This window comes from Cariama cristata, unplaced genomic scaffold (genome assembly GCF_000690535.1).
Source record: "Cariama cristata isolate BGI_N322 unplaced genomic scaffold, ASM69053v1 scaffold10540, whole genome shotgun sequence".
Taxonomy (NCBI): domain Eukaryota; kingdom Metazoa; phylum Chordata; class Aves; order Cariamiformes; family Cariamidae; genus Cariama; species Cariama cristata.
Window position 1 is genome coordinate 1 of NW_009594115.1, and position 18,124 is coordinate 18,124.

The 18,124-nt window shown below is 45.1% G+C and overlaps 1 protein-coding gene across 1 annotated transcript in view; it reads left to right on the forward strand.

The window, feature by feature from the left end:
• Positions 1 to 250: 250 nt before the first annotated feature.
• PDZD2 (PDZ domain containing 2) overlaps positions 251 to 18,124 on the forward strand; it is a gene marked incomplete at both ends in the record, with an annotated part of 21,193 nt that continues 3,319 nt past the window's right edge. The window contains 9 exon segments of the mRNA XM_009696790.1: positions 251 to 383; positions 3,246 to 3,327; positions 4,283 to 4,386; positions 5,017 to 5,182; positions 6,342 to 7,132; positions 8,052 to 8,196; positions 10,914 to 14,162; positions 14,165 to 14,504; positions 15,173 to 15,290. Coding sequence (XP_009695092.1) covers positions 251 to 383; positions 3,246 to 3,327; positions 4,283 to 4,386; positions 5,017 to 5,182; positions 6,342 to 7,132; positions 8,052 to 8,196; positions 10,914 to 14,162; positions 14,165 to 14,504; positions 15,173 to 15,290 — 5,128 coding nt within the window.

Sequence of the window (18,124 nt, forward strand, 5' to 3'; positions counted from 1 at the left end):
GCCACGGGAGACGGTGTCAAAAGGGTTTGTAGCACTGACAGTAAATGCAGAAGGGATCTCTGGACCTCCCTCCTGAAGTCAACAGCACTTAAAGCACTCATGTCACTGGGAGCAAGGGCAGGACTGGCTTCTTTGGAAGTCAGATCTTTTCCAGACTTTTATATCTTTGAAGAAACTTCACCATCAGTTGAAAGCACAAATGTTTTTGTGAAAGACAGTTGTGATTAACTGACTCTGTGTCTCTCTGTAGTCGAGGTGACCAGATACTGGAGGCAGATTCAGTGAGTCTGCGTCATGCGGCGTTAAGTGAAGCCTACGCCATCCTGAGCGAATGTGGTCCAGGTCCGGTCAGCCTAATCATTAGTCGTCATCCTAACCCAAAGGTGAGGAGAAAATGTGTTAGTGTATTTGGATTGTTTTTATCTGGTGCTGTAATTTCAGTCTTGCTGTCAGGAAAGCAGCAACTGAACAATATTGGATTTTTTTCTCTATGGCCCGTGTTGCGCAAGAAGTCAGGATTGTAATGATGCCTTCCAGTTTTGTAAGTTGTAGCAATGCTGGACTGTCCCTTCTGCTTTTCACATAGTCATCCACTGAATAAATGCAATTTTCCTGGAACTACTCGAGTGAAGTGTTCCCATCTTTCTCGGTACTTGGGTCAAGGGGCAATGCAAATACGGCACAAGTCCTCTTCCTCTTAAAAGTTATTTTGCAGTCAGTTTGTCTTTGAGTAGAATATAGTTTAGGGCCAGGAATATAAATATCAACAGATTGAACTGATCAACTGTAATAAAGTAGTAGGAATACTGTTTTTAAAAAAGCAAAATCTGTCCAAAGATCAAAGTTTTCCTTCAGGAATTAAAATGTGAGAATCTGGAATGTACTGCTACTGTGAAATCTGTGCAAGGGCGATTTGGAAATAAGGCTGTGTTTACAAAGTGAGTATTTTCAAGCAATTTTTAAAAATTGATGATAGAAGATAAAAGCCTTTTAACCAAGCTATAGAGAATAACAACTTCTTTTATTTCAACATTTCAAAGAATTTCATGAGTGTACAAAACCTTCCTGTTTAAACAGGAACGAAGCTGTAAAAATATTTGCATTAGTGGGTCCAGAGAGCTCTGACTTTTGAACTCGTAACTGCAAATGGAACCCTTAATAGGTTCATATCTAGGAGAACTCAGGTTTCTTATTTTATAATTAATTGTGTATTTTCTGCTAAATCAAATATACAAACAATAGACAAACAGAGGTCTACTGCCCAGACTTTATTATCATTGCTGTGAGGCCTTGTGCTGCTAAAAAGAAAGAGGCTGTGCTTCTGTTAGTTAAAGGTAAGCATGGAGAGGGTAAGAATTGGGCTTATAGCCTAAGATAACAGTATTTCTAGGGAGTCTGTATGCTGTGGTAAACCAGCACGATGGTTCAGTTTGATTGCATTATTAAGGCATGTAGACTTTTTGGAGAGTCTGTAAGTAGCATGAAATAAAAACTCCATGGAGTCGAGCCTTCCCTCTCTCCTCTGTCCTTCATCTTGCTGTGGTGATGGCTTGAAAGCCAACGAGTGACCTAACCAGGTATCTGCTGAGAAGATGAACTGAGTTAAGCTAATTGCCTGCTATTACCCAGTAACAGAGGGAAACTATTAAGTGGCTCCTAGTACAGTTTTCCATAAGTGATATTTAAAAGGACAACAGATCCTTTGCCAAGAAATGCTAAGAAAACCTAAAGTTGAGCTGGAGAGACCCTAAAGCATTTTTTCCTCCCAGGCAGTGTTGAATCCACAGTCCCTCATAGCTGGATCTCTGAAGGAGTGTCCATATGGGGACCCATATTTATCGTTATGTCACTGTCACCCTTTTTCTGACCCAGTGAGGGTTCTACAGAAGTGTGTGGGGTATTTTTTATGTTATTTTATTAGCTCTTAATAATATCCCAGCCTGCAGATTGTAGTTAGGAATTAGCTTGTCCCTCTCCAGTTTGATCTGCCTGAAGCATAGAGGATGCTAAAAATCAAAATTAGCAGAGTTTGCGGAAGTGTGATTTTTTTGGTTAACTTTAAACAAATACTGCAGTCTGCCCAGCACTAGTTTTACTCTTGGGACATCTTGTACCCAAAGGTTTGTGTAATGGTCCTAGAGCATACTCACAGGGTTTGGTCCATGTCCTATAGGAACTCCCTCTGCCCCAGGAGCTTTTGGTTTGCTGTAAGGTCATGGCACAGGCTGAAAACAGAGATGTATTGCTACAAAGGCTCATGTTGTTTTGGACATTTTTATACTTAATGTCTCATTTTATGACACAGAAGGTCCACAGTACATTTTGTTGCTGAATATGTTCACTTCGGTGTTTTCATGTACTTCCAAAAGAAATACCACAGAATTTTCTTTCTTTCTTGTTATTCTGAGTGAATGGGGCATTTAAACTATGTTTAAACTGCTGAGTTTGCTTAGGAATCCTTCAAATCTTCATGGTTCAGAAGGATTCAAGTTTCTAGTCTCTATTTATGCTGAATTTTAATTCATGTAAAGCAGTGTGCATAGAAATTATTTTTGACAGAATTAACTTACTTTCTGTTTTTAAATATATACTCCTGCAGACTGGTTGTTCCTGTTACAAAATTATATGGAGTTTTCCAGTAATAAGAATTAAGTGTGTGGCAGTAATTCAGAACAAAATTAGCAAAATTAGTAAAACCAGTATTTATTCTTAAACCAGGGAAACATTAATTACCAAATACTGATTTAGGTTTTCTCTTTAAAAGCAAGGAGAAATGAAAATGAAAAAGGCAGCTAATATCTCAGGAAGTCTGGTATTCTTCCGGTAGGTTAAGTGTAGAATATCTTCTGTTGCTGATGTATGCCTGTACAAAGCAGTCTTTGTCTATTTTAAAGTAATATTTTCTTCATAAATCAATGTACAACACTTAATTGAGTTAAAATTGTGCTGTAATGGCTTCATTTGATTTCTTTAAGTCTGGTGCTGTTTTATTTGTTTGCAAAGTGTGGCACTTGGACGTGGTCTTTGTAAAGTCGTCAGGATTCTGCATCCTGGTTTCTGCAGGATGGCATGGAGGGAGTCTGAATCAGAGGACCAGGACTTAGGAGCTCTCAACTAGGTCTTCCTTACTGCATCTTTAAAAATAGTAGCATATCTGAAATGAATCATATATTTGTAGTGATAAGCAGTCAGACTTTCTTCATTTCATCTACCCAATTTGATCTCTGTCTTCCACTTGACTTGAGGTTTCTGAGCAGGAGATGGATGAAGCAATCGCACGTACTACCCACCGAGAGAGCAAGGATGCCAGCTCCTCTCACGTCACAGGTATCAGCATGTTCTCTCCCAATATGTGTCCTTTTCGAGATGCAGAAAGGCTTAAGGACATGCTCTTGGGTTCCCCAACATGAATATTTTGAGGGCCCTCAAAACAGCAGAACAGTTTAGGGGGTATAATGACTCTGTCCACTGCAGAAATTTTAGCAAAAACATCCAGTTCAAATGGATTAACTGTTACTTGCTTTGTTTTGCTAGGCTGCCATGATCTGAAAAGTAGGGTTGCCATGAGGTAGTTGCTTTATCCTCTCTTGAAGATGAATGGGAAGCACAATGTCCCAGTAGGGAAAGGAGGATTCAACTCCATGTGTGTACACTTATCTATATAGATGACCAAAAAAAAAAAAGTATTGTTGTGTCCATTTGAAAAAGTCCAGATATTGCATACTGGACTATATGCTTTAACTCCATTTTAATCTTTGAGATCATGTCAAAATATGTGCTCTGGCATTTGTCTGATGTTTTTTAACTCTAGACTTAGCACTTCGTAAAATCTTACAGATGAAAGCAAACTTTTGGCAATAGCAGAGTGGCTAGTAAGGTGATTTTTAGACATAAATGTTAGATTTGTAATTATCCTCTTTATATCTGTGTCAGCTAAGACCTTTTTTGAAGTAGACCTTGCCAGTGGCTGCTAATTTGTCTTTTGAGGTTGCACTTAGTCAGCAGCATGCTCCAGTGGGTGAGGAAGACTATCAACTGTTCGTCTCTTGTTCGTAGCTCTGTCTTGGGCCTGGCTGGCATAACGTGTCTCTGTGATAATGTTTTGCCTGATCTGAGAGAGAGCTGGTGAAATACTAAATAAAGCTTACTTTAGGAAAGCAATTCAGATAATAAATAAGTGGGATTCAGTGCAGCCCCCAGCTCAGAAGGTGAATGAGGAGCTTGTTTGGATGTATGGACCACAACTTTAGTTTTTGGCATCTAACTAAGCTGTGTTTAACAGGAGCTGTACAAAAAAGTCCGTCTCCTAGTGTGAAGGCCAAACAAGGAGAGACCTCGTCTCACCTCAGCTGGACTATGAAACGCTTCCTGGAGCCAGCAAGCCGGGTAAAAGAATTAGATGTAGTAAAAGCAACGTCTGCTTCAAATTCAGCTTTTACTGAAGCTCTTACTTGATCAAGGAGTTCAAAACCAAACCTCTACACTCCTTGCCTGTCACATGGGCTCTATAAAAGGGTTTGTTTCCTACATCACACTTTTAAATCATGACAGCAGCAAGCTCCTGTTCCTCTGTGTGGCTATAACCTTTGAGAGCGATGTGTAGAGCATGGCAGAGCAAGCTGTGGGCTCCCACCTCCTGCCACCTCAAAGGCACCCCTGCTCTGTGAGACACAGAGGTGAAATTAGCAGGAGAGACCTGAGCCTGTGGGCCCAAGGCTGAGCGCTTGGCCTCTCTGCATAGCCATTGCAGTAGAAAGTCTCTGGTTTTCCCGGGAAAGCCAAAGACGCCATACAAACTGTGTCCAGAGGTACAAACCCTTCCCTTCTCTCAGTGCAGATGCTGTATAAAGGGAATTACACAAGTGAATGGGTTCATCCCTTGTTTCCGCATTGAACCCCACCTGCAAAGTAGTGGGATTTGGAATATTTTTTTTATTATACTGCCTAAAAATGCACACAGTCAGAGGTTTTCATCATCGATGACGGGTGGTCACCAGGCTCACTTCTTTTCAGCAGGGATCTGTCAGCTCTGAGACAGAGCTTTCCCAGTATTTCTCACACGATGGTACGAGCCAGCTCCCGTTTTCTGATGCTGTAACCGGCTCCTGCAGTGAAGAGCAGCTCCGTCAGAAGAACAGAAACAGTTTGTTGGATGATGGCTCTCTTCTTCCTGGCAACCTGAGTAAGCAATGGAAATATGTCTGGTCATTTGGCTAGTGGGGGGAGAGTCACTAAGCGCTGATTTGCTCTACAGGAGAGCTACAGTGATTCCTCTGCTGGTAAGACGTGCCTGGCAGTGTAGTGCAAGCCAATGCTAATCATGTGAAATTCTGGAAAATGGAAGGGGTTTACAACAGTGCACATAAATGACTGTTTCCATGCTATTTTGTCCAAATTGCTGCTCTGATTATGTGAAAATGACTTTTTGATTGGTTTGGCCAAAACTAGATTGACAGCACTGCAGGGTTTTTTTTCAAATGACTGATGATCATTTGATTGATTACATTTAAATGAAAGTGTTTATAGCTCTCAAATGTAAAATTTCAAAATATCACATATAGCAGTGTAAAGACAATCAAATGTTCAATTTGACATCAGATATTTTGCATATATGTGTGTCTTCCCATTGTAATTGACTGAAAGTATCTTTATGTTTCCTTACTGACATGCGCCTGATCTCAAACTCAAAGGATATTACATTTGTTCTCCCTTTCCTATGCTTCTCAAGTAGTGTCTTTGTCTACAGCTTATTTTTCTCTGGAAATTCATTTATTTAATGCTTAAAACCATTTTTACATTTTAAAACGCCCACAAACCAAAGCAAAACAAAAAAACTTTCTACAAAATAAGATGAGGTTCTTTCTAAGAAGGATGTGGAAAGGATTCTTGGGTTTATTAGTCTTTAATTTGAAACTGATTGTCGTGTGCTTGTGTCTTTGTTCAGGAGAGCATTTTTCACTCTCTGTAAGGTGAGACAGGCAGTCCAGAGCATAGATTTAAGCAAAAGGTGAAAGAAATTATGTTGTTTAAAGTAAAATACACATGTGAATTTGCATCCCTCTATTTTTGGGGCCATAGTCACAGTTTAGAAATAAACTGAAAGTAGAATCAAATGTGCCGTGAACTGATTTTGGGAATTAACCATAAGTTATAACATTATGTGCTATCCCTCTTGCTGTTTACTGTAGTTAGAAGGTGGACATGAAAAACCTGCTTTTTGCTCTGTGAGGAAAGATTAAGCTTCTCCTGCAAACGGAGCCACGTGTACTCTGCTGCAGTCAGATGCATGGTATTAAAAATCATTTATGGATGCAATTAAAGTATAGCTTGTTTTTTTCTAGCTGCTAGAGAAGCGGGAGTGGCAAAAGCAAATGGCCTGGCTTCTCCAACTAGTGGGAGATCATCCAGCCTTCACAACAAGCATGTGGAGTCTGTCCGACCTGGCATCCTCAGCGACAGCCCGAAATCTGCCCGCAGCCCCTTTCATCGACAGAGGAGGGTTGTTTTTTACGATGGTGATGTTAGTGATGACGATGAAAGTTCCTACTTGCAAAGAAGCCAGAGAGCCAAGAGCCAGGAGGACACTGGCATTGTCATTACAACCTCGTCTGCAGAAATTGATGATGAGAGCCAAGAGAGCGAGTCACCTAGATGTAGTGGCACGGAGACATCCTCCCCTGTCTTCAGCAACTCTGTTGAGTCAGCGGACAGCACGCTGGAGCAAATTGACTCTCCTTTCTTCCCCATCATAGCATTCGATTACTCAAGTGTGCCTGAAGTTCGTCTTGGCAGCCTGAGTTTGAAGGAGCTCCGGGAAGCACAACTCGAATCTAAGAAATCTCCAAGACTCGAGCACAGAGCAGTCACGAGAGTGAAAAGCATGATGAGCACTGAGTGCCGAAGCCTTCAGAGACAGAGGATAGAGGAGCATGGCTCTTACAACAAACCTGTTGCGAGGACGCTCCCTCACAGCAAGAAGTGTGAAGCACCTGACTGTGCCGGGCAGGGCCAGGGTGAAATAGTCACTCTGGTTCGCAATGAGCACGAGTCATTTGGCCTGGATTTGGAAATCCAGGCGATGCCCTTAAAGGTTGTTGTCACAGGGCTGCGGCCAGGTGGAGCAGCAGAAATGGTAATTTTTTGATTTGGATTGCCTTGTTGTGATTTGCTTTCACTTTACAGAGATTATTTAGTAGTAGTAGTAAGCAGGTGATCTGTTGCAAGTAAGTGCAAGGGAGCTGTTTGTCTGCGCAGGGCAAAATGTCTCATCTCATATTGTTCTGAAACTGCTGTTAAATGAAATGTTTCTGATTCAGAAGTGCACCCTGGCTGATTCAAAACTATGAAAATCAAGAGGCAGATCTTCTGAGATGGACTCATCCCCACTTATAGTCAAAGTTTTGAGGGAATGCTATTCTTTGTTTCCTTTCTTTTTACCGGGGCAAAGACAAAATAAGTAAATCGTGGTGGATTTATAATAATATTTGCAATAATACTGTTTATTACAGCGTATTATTTTATATGCACGTATTCCTGTGTTACACAAATCAGGTATCAGCAGGCCTTACTGACTGTGAAGTGTTTCGAAACATACTTAGGCTTTTACCTTAAGAGCTGAATCCCTGTCCAATTTAGTTATTTATGAGAGTCCCATTGGTCCAATGGGAGGTTGTGACCAGGAATGTAATTCATAAATGAAATGCAAAAATGATAGACAGTGTTCCAGTCCTGAAGAAGCTAGGGCTGATTCATCACAGTTCATTTCAATGAAGAGGACTATGTCCTCCATCCTGATACTGATCTCTCAGAGAAACCTGCAGCTCTTTTGACCTTCCTGTTTGAGATTGATCATTAATTCTTCTCCTGGCAAATGCACAGTCTGCTCTTTATTTACGTGTTGACAAACTGACAGCAGTGGTACCTGTGCTCTGCAGTGTGGTGAAATAGGGAATGTTGCTCATAAGCCATTAATTGCTTCCTTGCAATCTTTGCCCCTCTGGCAGGGCTTCTGATGTGTATTTATAATTTTCTTGAATCTGTCATTGCATCAGGGATCAATGGGCAAGATGGCTGTAGGAGATGAGATTACCACCATCAACAGTATCCCAGTCAGTAAGATGACGTACGAGGAAATCTGCTTGCTTATGCAGTGTCTTCCCACATCTGTAACCCTGGAGATCCAGAAAGCAGCATCAGGTGAGAGAGTAGTTTTGTTTTCATACCCTTTATTCTGAGTACTGGTGAAGAAAATTCCCTTGGATCAGCTGGGTCTGATCTGCTGCTGCCACAGCTTCCCACATCGATTCACATTAAAAACAGGGGGTACATTGTGTCTGCATTGGTGAGCTAGGCAAAACACTTCATCACCAAACTGGGCTTCCAGGTCCTCCCTGGCACCACAATGAGGGGAGCAAGCCTACTCCTGTGTGATGCATTCAAAGCTCCCACTTATAGTATGTCTTGCCTACCAGCATTTGCAGAGGTCTGACTCATTTTTTGCAGACCTGGAGCTAACTCAGCAGCGACCCTGTCCTGACAACCCATTTTACTGCTGTACCTGTTCGGTAAAAATATTGACACTTTATAATCACGTCTCCCTTAAATCTGAAGTTTAAGTAATGTTCTTATGAATGGACAATGAGATAATAAAAGCCTCTTTTATTTTTTTCTTTCCCTTTTGTATATCAGAATTCTATAATGTGCAGAAAGATGAAACAGAAAACTCAAGAAAACCAAAATCTTATCAAAATGTTTATTTGCATGTTTCTTATAAAAAAGTTTTCTAGTTTGAGTTGAAATATTTGATACCTCCTTACTTTCTGCTTGGGGCTGATTTATGCTGCTACAGCAATATATGCGTCCCCACGGACTGTACAAATTATGTGGTGTGGAAATGAGTGTTTGGAAAAGAAAAGCATACTTCTAAAATTCAGGAAGAACACAATATTTTGCTTCATTCTAGCTTATGATCTTCTTCATGTACCTATTAATACCTGGGAGCCTAAAGTGCTTCCAGATGCTTCAGTTCCAGTTGTTCTTTGAGGAATTCCTGGCTTGGCAGAGTCTGGTTCTTGCTTCCTTAGATTGCTGTGGCTTTTGCAAACTAATAGCATCGGAGTAGGGGCACATTGGCACTCTTACATAAGGCAGCTCTTCTGTTTACCCTTCCCCTCGCCCTGTCCCACAGGCAGAGAAGAGGGTCTCTTCAGTGTGTGATCCAGCATGCTGAAGCAGGGCAGTACTTTATATCTAACCTGGCTGCTTCAAATGCTCTTCTGAGATGTCTTCCCCTTTGTTGACTCCAGGAGGAATCTGCACTTCTTAACATGGGTGCCTGAGTTAAGTGGTGTGGATAATCCCACAGGTTTGTACACAGATTAGAGAGGTGTGCTGGCATGTTTGAATGAGCAGGAAAGGTTGTTGTCTCTGTGAATGCACCCCTCCTTCTTCGTGCACTTTCTGGGCCTGGGGGTGTTGATCAACAGCTGGCTGAACATGAGCCAGCAGTGTGCCCAGGTAGCCAGGAAGGCCAACAGGATCCTGGCCTTTATCAGAAATAGCGTGGCCAGCAGGACTAGGGAAGTGATCGTCCCTTTGTACTCTGCACTGGTGAGGCCGCACCTCAAATACTGTGTTCAGTTTTGGGCCCCTCACTACAAGAAGGACATTGAGCTGCTGGAGCATGTCCAACGAAGAGCAATGAAGGTGGTGGAGGGGCTGGAGCACAAGTCTGATGGGGAGCGGCTGAGGGAGCTGGGGGTGTTTAGTCTGGAGAAGAGGAGGCTGAGGGGAGACCTGATCACCCTCTACAACTACCTGAAAGGAGGTTGTAGTGAGGTGGGGGTTGGTCTCTTCTCCTCGGTAACTAGCGAGAGGACGAGAGGAAACGGTCTCAAGTTGTGCCAGGGGAGGTTCAGGCTGGACATTAGGAAGAACTTCTTCACTGTAAGAGTCGTTAAGCAATGGAACGGGCTCCCCAGGGAGGTGGTGGACTCACCATCCCTGGAGGTGTTCAAAAAACGTTTACATGTGGCGCTTTGAGACATGGTTTAGTGGGTTTAGCAGGCATGGTGGCGTTGGGAGGAAGGTTGGACTTGATGATCTTTGAGGTCTCTTCCAACCATAACGATTCTATGATTCTGTGATTTTCTGATAGTAACTGGCCTCTGGAAGGCAGCTTGAAGGGGGACTGCGTGTCCCAGAAGCAAGCAGTGTAGAAAGGTGCAAGCAGATGCTTAGGGTGAAGTGCTGAAAATTGAAGAACTGGAGAAATGGGTGAACAGGAATGCGTCAGAGTGCAGTGGTGTTGCTCAGTGTGTTGCCCAACAGTGGGTTAAACATGTATTGGAAGTAAGGAAAGGTCTGTGCCAGAAATCCTGTAAAGCCCATATGCTTAATGTGTGCATAACATTGCCCATGCATGTCACATTAAACACCTGCAGAAGTGCCGAGAGATTCAAAGTCAAGTTGTTTATGCACAGCTCATGACTGTGTTATCTGTTCACCTTTGTTTGCTATGCCAGGGCTTGGGTACTGTCTGCAATCTGTTGGAGACTATCTTCGATCAAACAAGTAACGAGAAGCAGTACTGCTCAGCCTGACTTACTGCACGCTGACACTTTGGTAGTTGGCTGCTTGACTGCTGAAATTTCAAAGATGAGAATTAAAGAGGTGATGAGTACTTACCTGGGATAAGTGGATTGCTCCCTTCTGTGTGCTACTCAAATACACAGGGTTATGATTAATTTGAGTTGTTGTAAACATCATTACAGAAGAGGAGTGTAGAGCAAAAGGAAAACATGTAGTCTGACTAAGTGGGTGTCTATTTTTGTAATAAAACCTAGTCTTTTGTATGTCACTTCCTATATCTGACAGGATTTTGCTTATTTTTATTTATTTTTGTCATGATGCAGCTGTCAGCAGATTTACAAACCTCATCCTGTCTCCAGGGGTAGACAGTCAAAATCAGACCGATGTCAACAGCGTCCTCACAACTGAGGAAGAATCGAATGCCGGGAAGCGAGAAGGAGGAGGTTTGCGAAATGCTGGCGGCAGCTGTGCGGTGGAGAGAACAACACTGCCACCCGATGCCACCAGCAAAGACGTGCAAAGAGGTACCATGAAAAGCAGCCGCGCTGAGGACTGCGCTGCCATCCCAGTCACTGACATCGATGATTTGCTTAGCCAAATGGGTGCTCCTGAGAGCAGGGCTTCACGCACTCCGTCACGAGCGGAAAGCCCCCTCCGAGATGAGTACACTACGATGTGCTGCTGTGGGACTGATGAAGGCTGTCCCGGTTCTGAGCCACAAGCAGCCAAGGAGGACCTGCAGCAAAAAAATGTGAATTGCGGAGCTAACGCACAAGGGGTTTTGGGGCTGTCTGTTTTGGACTCCATTAACACAGGCAAGCTTTTTACTGTGAATAAAAACTCTTTAAATAACTATTCTAGGAATTTTAGCAGTTTAAATGAGGATGAGTTGCCTGCAGCAAATTCTCTGGAAGGTAAGAGAAGCGACCCGTTTCCAAAGTCTATGTATGGGGCTGCGGAGGATTCTCACTCGGACACAGAGTCTGTCACGGAAACTTTTGATAGTGCTAATGAGGTGTTGCTTGGGCCGTGCGCTGCTGCTGCTGCTGCTAACATCCCTGCAGTCTATACTGTAATGGAGTCGGATGAGGAGCAAATTGAGATTTGTTGCGTGAACAATGAGCTGCAAAAGCCTGCACAGGAGCAGCATCTCATATCTGCTACAACCTCATCCTCTCTGTCTGTACTGCAACCTCATGGTGGCAAAGCTTTGCAAACTGAGGACTGTGCAATGTGTGGGTCACTGGAGACAAGCATCAACAAACTAGGCTTGGAAGATCAAGGTGGTCCCACTCCATGTCCCTCACAATGTTCAGATGTGTCCTCTACATCCTTATGTTCTCCTTCCTCAGTTTTCCTGCCAGAAAAAGACATCCTAAAAAATTCAGGCAGTATCCCTGAAGTTTACTCTTTGTGTAACAATGGTGCCTTAAGTACAGAAGAACAGATGGGTTTGGGGAACAGTAACAAGCATATGAAATGCTGTGAATCCATTGGAGAGGAAGGGTCTCTGCACTGCAAAAATACAAGCTTTTGTTCTGCTAGAAATGTCAATAGCTTGGAGAACAACTTGCTTGAGAAAGAAGGATATGATGGTGAGCAGAGATCCCAATCTGAAAGCGAAACAATGGTTGATATTTGTGATCATGCTGTTAGTTATTGCTCAGTGAAGAAAGAAACCAACAGTTTGTCCAACTTGTCTAAAACAGACAGCAATCATGTGAATGCATCATCATCAAGAGCAGTATCACTCAGGTCTCCTTTTCCCACTAAATCTAAAGATCCAAAGGCTAATACAACTCATGACTTGCCAGGGAAAAATGAGAAAATTAACTCTATGATTTCAGGAAGGACTTCAAACGGAAAAGTCCAAAGCTCAGGCACAAATCACTGCAAAGGAGCTGCAGTACCGCACAGCCCATCCTTGCAGAAAAAATCCTGTCAGGAGTCTAAGGGAATGGCACAAAAAAGTATAATGGACACCCTTTTAAATAATCAGAAGGCCAAAGCAGGACCAAAACTAAAAGGGTTCACCATCAAAAGCAAAGCAAAGGCAAATATGGATTCTTCTGGCATTAATCCTACCAAAGTCTTTGGGGCTGATCAGAAAAGGGCTTCTGTTTCTCCACAGCTGTCCCCGAAACTTCTGGGGAAGAAAACACCGTTGTCCCGTAATTCACCTACAAACTCAGATCCTAGCAAGAGCATTTCAGCAGCCTCAAGGACTCTGAAGTCAGAGACAGAAAGTAAACCATCTCTGGTCATTTCTGGAGATTCACTTCTGCCTCTCCTGAATGGCACCAGCAGCCCAACAGTGAGTGGTGAAATGAATTGTGGCTGTGGGCAGCTAACAGACCTGCAGCAAGCATGGGGAAAGCCAAAAGAAAAGCCTGTGGTGTGTCAGAGTAAGGGTGCTAAGGTGGATGATTTCAGAGCCAGAGACGGTCAGTCCAAAGTCACTTCATCTCCTCAGGGGATACCAAAAGTTGAATATGTGAAAGGGAGGACTGAGAACCCTGGAACAAGCCTGAACGCAATCAAGAGCATCCATAGCACAGATGACCTTAGGCAGTTGGATCTGCAAAATGTAGCACCATCTGCTGGAGGCTCTTCTTCGTTGAGGTCCCCCTCGGTTCATCAGGAACAGCAGGAAGGTCAAGAGATCCAGCGCACTTTCATTGAGGTGAAGCTTTCCTCCTCCTTGTCCTCTTCCTCCTCCTCCTCTGCCTCTTCATCACCAGCATCATTTTTGCAGCTGCCGTTGCTGGAGAAAACAGAAGAGGTGAATGCAGAAGTGCCTCAGATGGCTGAGGAGATGGGGACCATGCAATATTTCTCAAAAGCAGACACCACCGGAGACAGAAATCTCTGTGGCATGTTGAAACCTGTGACGAGGACTTACTCAATGCCAGCTCAGTTATCGGGTCATTTGAGGGAGGACTGCCGTATTGCAGAGGTTCATCCTGTGCGAGGCCCCGAGGGCCATGCTGCAGAGGAGAAGTACCCCCAGACAGCAACAGGGATGTTAAAGATGGTCCATCTGAATGTGCCGAATGGCCAGAGTGGGAAGGAGCAGGCGTACACCTCCAAAAGCACCCAGAGGGTCCATGATATGTCCCCCTCAGCCAGTGACGTCAGCTGTCCCACCACCGATAAGCTGAGGAGCTTCAGGAGGAATTACTACTACTATGAGCTGAACTGGCCACATGAACCTACCTCATCCTTCTCCGTCAAACAGAGGATCAAATCCTTTGAAAACCTGGCAAATTTTGACCGGCCTATCATGAAGGCCATCGATATACACTCAGCTGCGAGGTCCCCCCTCACCAGGAGGTCATGTGGTGGGATGGCCACCACAGCTAGCCCCACCGAGATGCCGCGGGCCTTGCGGCGCAGCTTGAGCTCCTACGGCGGCAGCCCGAGCCCAGCCAACACCATGGCCAAGTCCCCCACCAGCACAGAGCCCACGCATGTGGCAGAGGGCGGCAAGGGGCAAGGAAAGCCTCAGAGGAGTGAGGAGGGTGGTGCTGGATCAGACATGGCCGCCTTTCCACCCTCGGCCTCACAGACACGAGGGGTCGGCCACCACTGTCCCGCTCCAGGCTGCGGGAACTGAGAGCTCTCAGCATGCCCGACCTGGACAAGCTATGTGGAGAGGGCTTCTCGGGGCCGTCGCAGCCCACCTGCTTCAAGACAGAGCTGGAAATCACACCCCGCAGAACCCTCGGCATGCCTGCTCAGAGTGACGCAGCCCCGCCAGCCCGCTGCGGCCTTGCTGAGGCGGGTAGGATGGGAATGGGTGCCAGCAGCCCTCGGGACAGCGGCTCGGGGACACCGGGGTCTGCCTCGGATGATGACATGCCCCATGGCAGCTCTGTGGATGGGGGACACTCAGAAAACAACTGGTCCATCAGGTTGGTGTCAGCTTTGCTACCACCGTTTCGTTTTCATCCCCACAAGCCTCTCCGGAGGCAAAGCTTCCCCATTGCCCCAGGTCCACCTCAAAGCACATTTCAGCTTTGGCCCCAGCACCCATTCCACTCACAATTCAGAGTGCATTCTTCATGCTTTTGATCACTTGGAGCCACCATGCTGCTGTCTGGTGGCAGCCATGCTTCAGAACAGGGTGAAACACTTTATCCTGTCAGGACCGGGCTCCTTTTCTGTGTCCCCTCTAGCTAGTTTTGGTCAGTTTTTGGCCACGTTACAGCACAGCAGCCGCTGTGGAAGGCAGGCTGCGCAGCGCTGGCTGCCAGGACAGCCTGCGGTGACAAATGACAAATGCCAGAAGCAGTCTTCAGATCTGTCTCCTTGTTTTTGTTAATGTCTATTGCTAAAACCATTGGAGAGGGAGGAGGGAAACAGAATGGGGAACGATTTTTCAGAGTTATTCTTAAATTGTTTTTCTACCCCTTCCCGTTCTCCCAGCATACACCATTTCTTCTATTTTCAAGATTTCTGCCTGTTAATGAGCTGGCCCTTCACTGTTTACCCTAATACAACCTATATTGTGTACCTGAAACATATCTTTACAAGGGCTAGAAATATAAAGCTGACTGTCATATTTTTCTGTTCATTTTAGCTTGGATCAGCTGCTCATCTCAAGCCTGGACCAGCAAAAACTGCAATCTGTTTTGTCAGCAGTAGTACCAAAATGTGACATTGCTGCTATGCTCCAAGAAGTCAAAGCACAAGTAAAGGTAAAATCCAGAAGATAAAACAAGATTATTGGTGATATTTTTCAAGAGTTTTCTTAATGACAGGTAAAATCTCTTCCAAACAGTTTCAGAGCTCCTCCAGTAGTCCTGTGGTAGGTTACAGTTGATGGTAGTTTCACTAATGGTCGTTTTTGAATGCCTACTGTAAACCCATAATAAATTTGAATGGCTTTTGCATAAGAAAGGGTATTGTTTGGTCAGTGCAAAAGCAGTTTTGAGGCACAGTAAATAGACCTATTTTAAGTGGAGAAGTATGCCTCCATTTGAGCATTATTACAGCTGAGAAACTCCTGGGTTTGCCAAGAATTGCACATCAGAGTTTAACTTTCCAACAACCATCTGGGTCAGACTCACTTTCCCCACCGCACAAGGGAAGCTCTGCTCCTCTCTGTGCCTGGAAGCACCTACCTTCTGCTAGAAGCTGCCATCACAGAAATTGCATTTGTTCTGTTTAATGCTGAACTGGTGGCTGGCAACACCAGAAGGTGGCTGCTGGAGGGTTTGTGAGAGACTCCTCTGACCTTTTTGTTCATTTCTATGAAAACTGGTTATTGTATTAAGATAACCTGCTTCATTATTAGAGATGTGTGTGCGCCTGCAGGGCTATGACCTTATTAGCATCATGGAGACATGGTGGAATGTCTCCTACAACTGGAATGTTGGAATGGAAGGACACAGGCTCTTTTGGAAGGACAGGCAGGGGAGATGATGAGGGGATGTTGCCTTCTATGTCAGTGACCAGCTGGAGTGCATGGAGCTCTGCCTGGGGATGGATGTGGAGCCTACTGAGAGCTTATGGGTTAGGATTAAAAGGGGGGCAAGAACAGGTGACATTGTAGTGAGGATCTGCTACAGGCCACCCAACCCGGAAGACCGAGCAGATGAGGCCCTCTATAGACAGATAGAAGCAGCCTCACATTCATAAGTCCTGGTCCTAATGGGGGATTTTAGCCACCCCAGTGTCTTTTGGAGTGACAACATAGCGGAGCATAAGCAATCTAGGAGGTTCCTGGAATGCAATGATGATAACTTCCTTCTCCAAGTGGTAGAGTAGCCAACGACGAGCGGTGCTATGCTGGACCTTGTTCTTACCAGCAAGGAGGGGCTGGTGGGGATGTGAAACTCAAGGGCAGCCTTGGCTGCAGCAACCATGAAATGGTGGAGTTCAAAATCCTTAGGGCAGCAGGGAAGATGCACAGCAAGCTCACTGCCCTGGACTTCAGGAGAGCAGACTTTGGCCTCTTCAGGGGGCTGCTTGGTAGGATAGCTTGGGGTAAAGCCCTGGAGGGAAGGGGGGCCCAAGACAGCTGGTTAATATTCAAGGATCACCTCCTGCAAGCTCAGGAGTAATGCATCCCAACAAAGAGGAAGTTGGGCAAAAACACCAGGAGGCCTGCATGGATGAACAAGGAGCTCCTGGACAAACTCAAATACAAAAAGGAAGCCTACAGAGGGTGAAATCAAGGACAGGTAGCCTGGGAGGAATATAGGGGAATTGTTTGAGCAGCCAAGTAAAGCCCCAATAGCTTTAAATCTGTCCAGCAATGTCAAGGACAACAAGAAAAACTTCTATAGGTATGTTGGTGATAAAAGGGAGACTAGTGAAAATGCGGGCCCCCTCCAGAAGGAAATGGGAGACCTGGTTACCATGGATATGGAGACGGCTGAGGTACTCAATGACTTTTTTCGCTCAGTCTTCACCAGCAAGTGCTCCAGCCAGACCAGCCAAGTCACAGAAGGCAGAGACAGGGACTAGGAGAATGAAGAACCACCCACTGTAGGAGAAGATCAGGTTTGAGACCATCTAAGGAACCTGAAGGTGCCCAAGTGCATGACACCTGATGAGATGCATCCATGGGTCCTGAGGGAACTGGCATATGAAGTGACTAAGCCACTGTCCATCATATTGGAGCAGTCGTGGCAGTCCGGGGAAGTTCCCACTGACTGGAAAAGGGGTAACATGAGCCCCATTTTTAAAAAGGGAAAAAAGGAAGACTCAGGGAACTACAGGTGAGAGAGCTGCACCTCTGCCCTGCAAGATCATGGAGCAGATTCTTCTAGGAACTCTGCTAAGGCACATGGAAAATAAGGAGGTGATTGGTGACAGCCAACATGGTTTCACTGAAAACAAATTGTGCCTGACAAATTTGGTGGCCTTCTATGACAGGCTTACAGTGTTGGTGGATAAGCGATGAGTAGGTGATGTCTTCTACTTGGCCTTTTGCAAAGCACACGTCCCTGCATGACATCCTTGTCTCTAAATTGGAGAGACACAGATTTGACAGATGGACCACTCGGTGGATAAGGAATTGGCTGGATGATCGCACTCAAAGCTTTGTGGTCAGTGGCTTGATGTCCAAGTGGACAGCGGTGACAAGTGGCATTCTTCTGGGGTTGGTATTGGGACCAGCACTGTTTAACATCTTTGTCAGTGAGTGACATGGACAGTGGGATTGAGTGCACCCTCAGCAAGTTTGCCAATGACACCAAGCTGTGTGGTGCGATTGGCACGCTGTAGGGAAGGGATGCCATCCAGAGGGACCTTGACAGGCTTGAGTGATGGGCCCATGCAAACCTCATCAGCTTCAACAAGGCCAAGCTCAAGGTCCTGCACACAGGTCAGGGCAATCCCAAGCACAAGTACACGGTGGGGGGAGAATGGACAGAGAGCAGCCCTGAGGAGAAGGACTTGGGGGTGCTGGTCGACGAGAAGCTCAACGTGACTCTGTTATGTGTGCTCACAGCCCAGAAAGCCAGCTGTATCCTGGGCTGCATCCAAAGCAGTGTGACAAGCAGGTCAAGGGCGGGGATTTGCG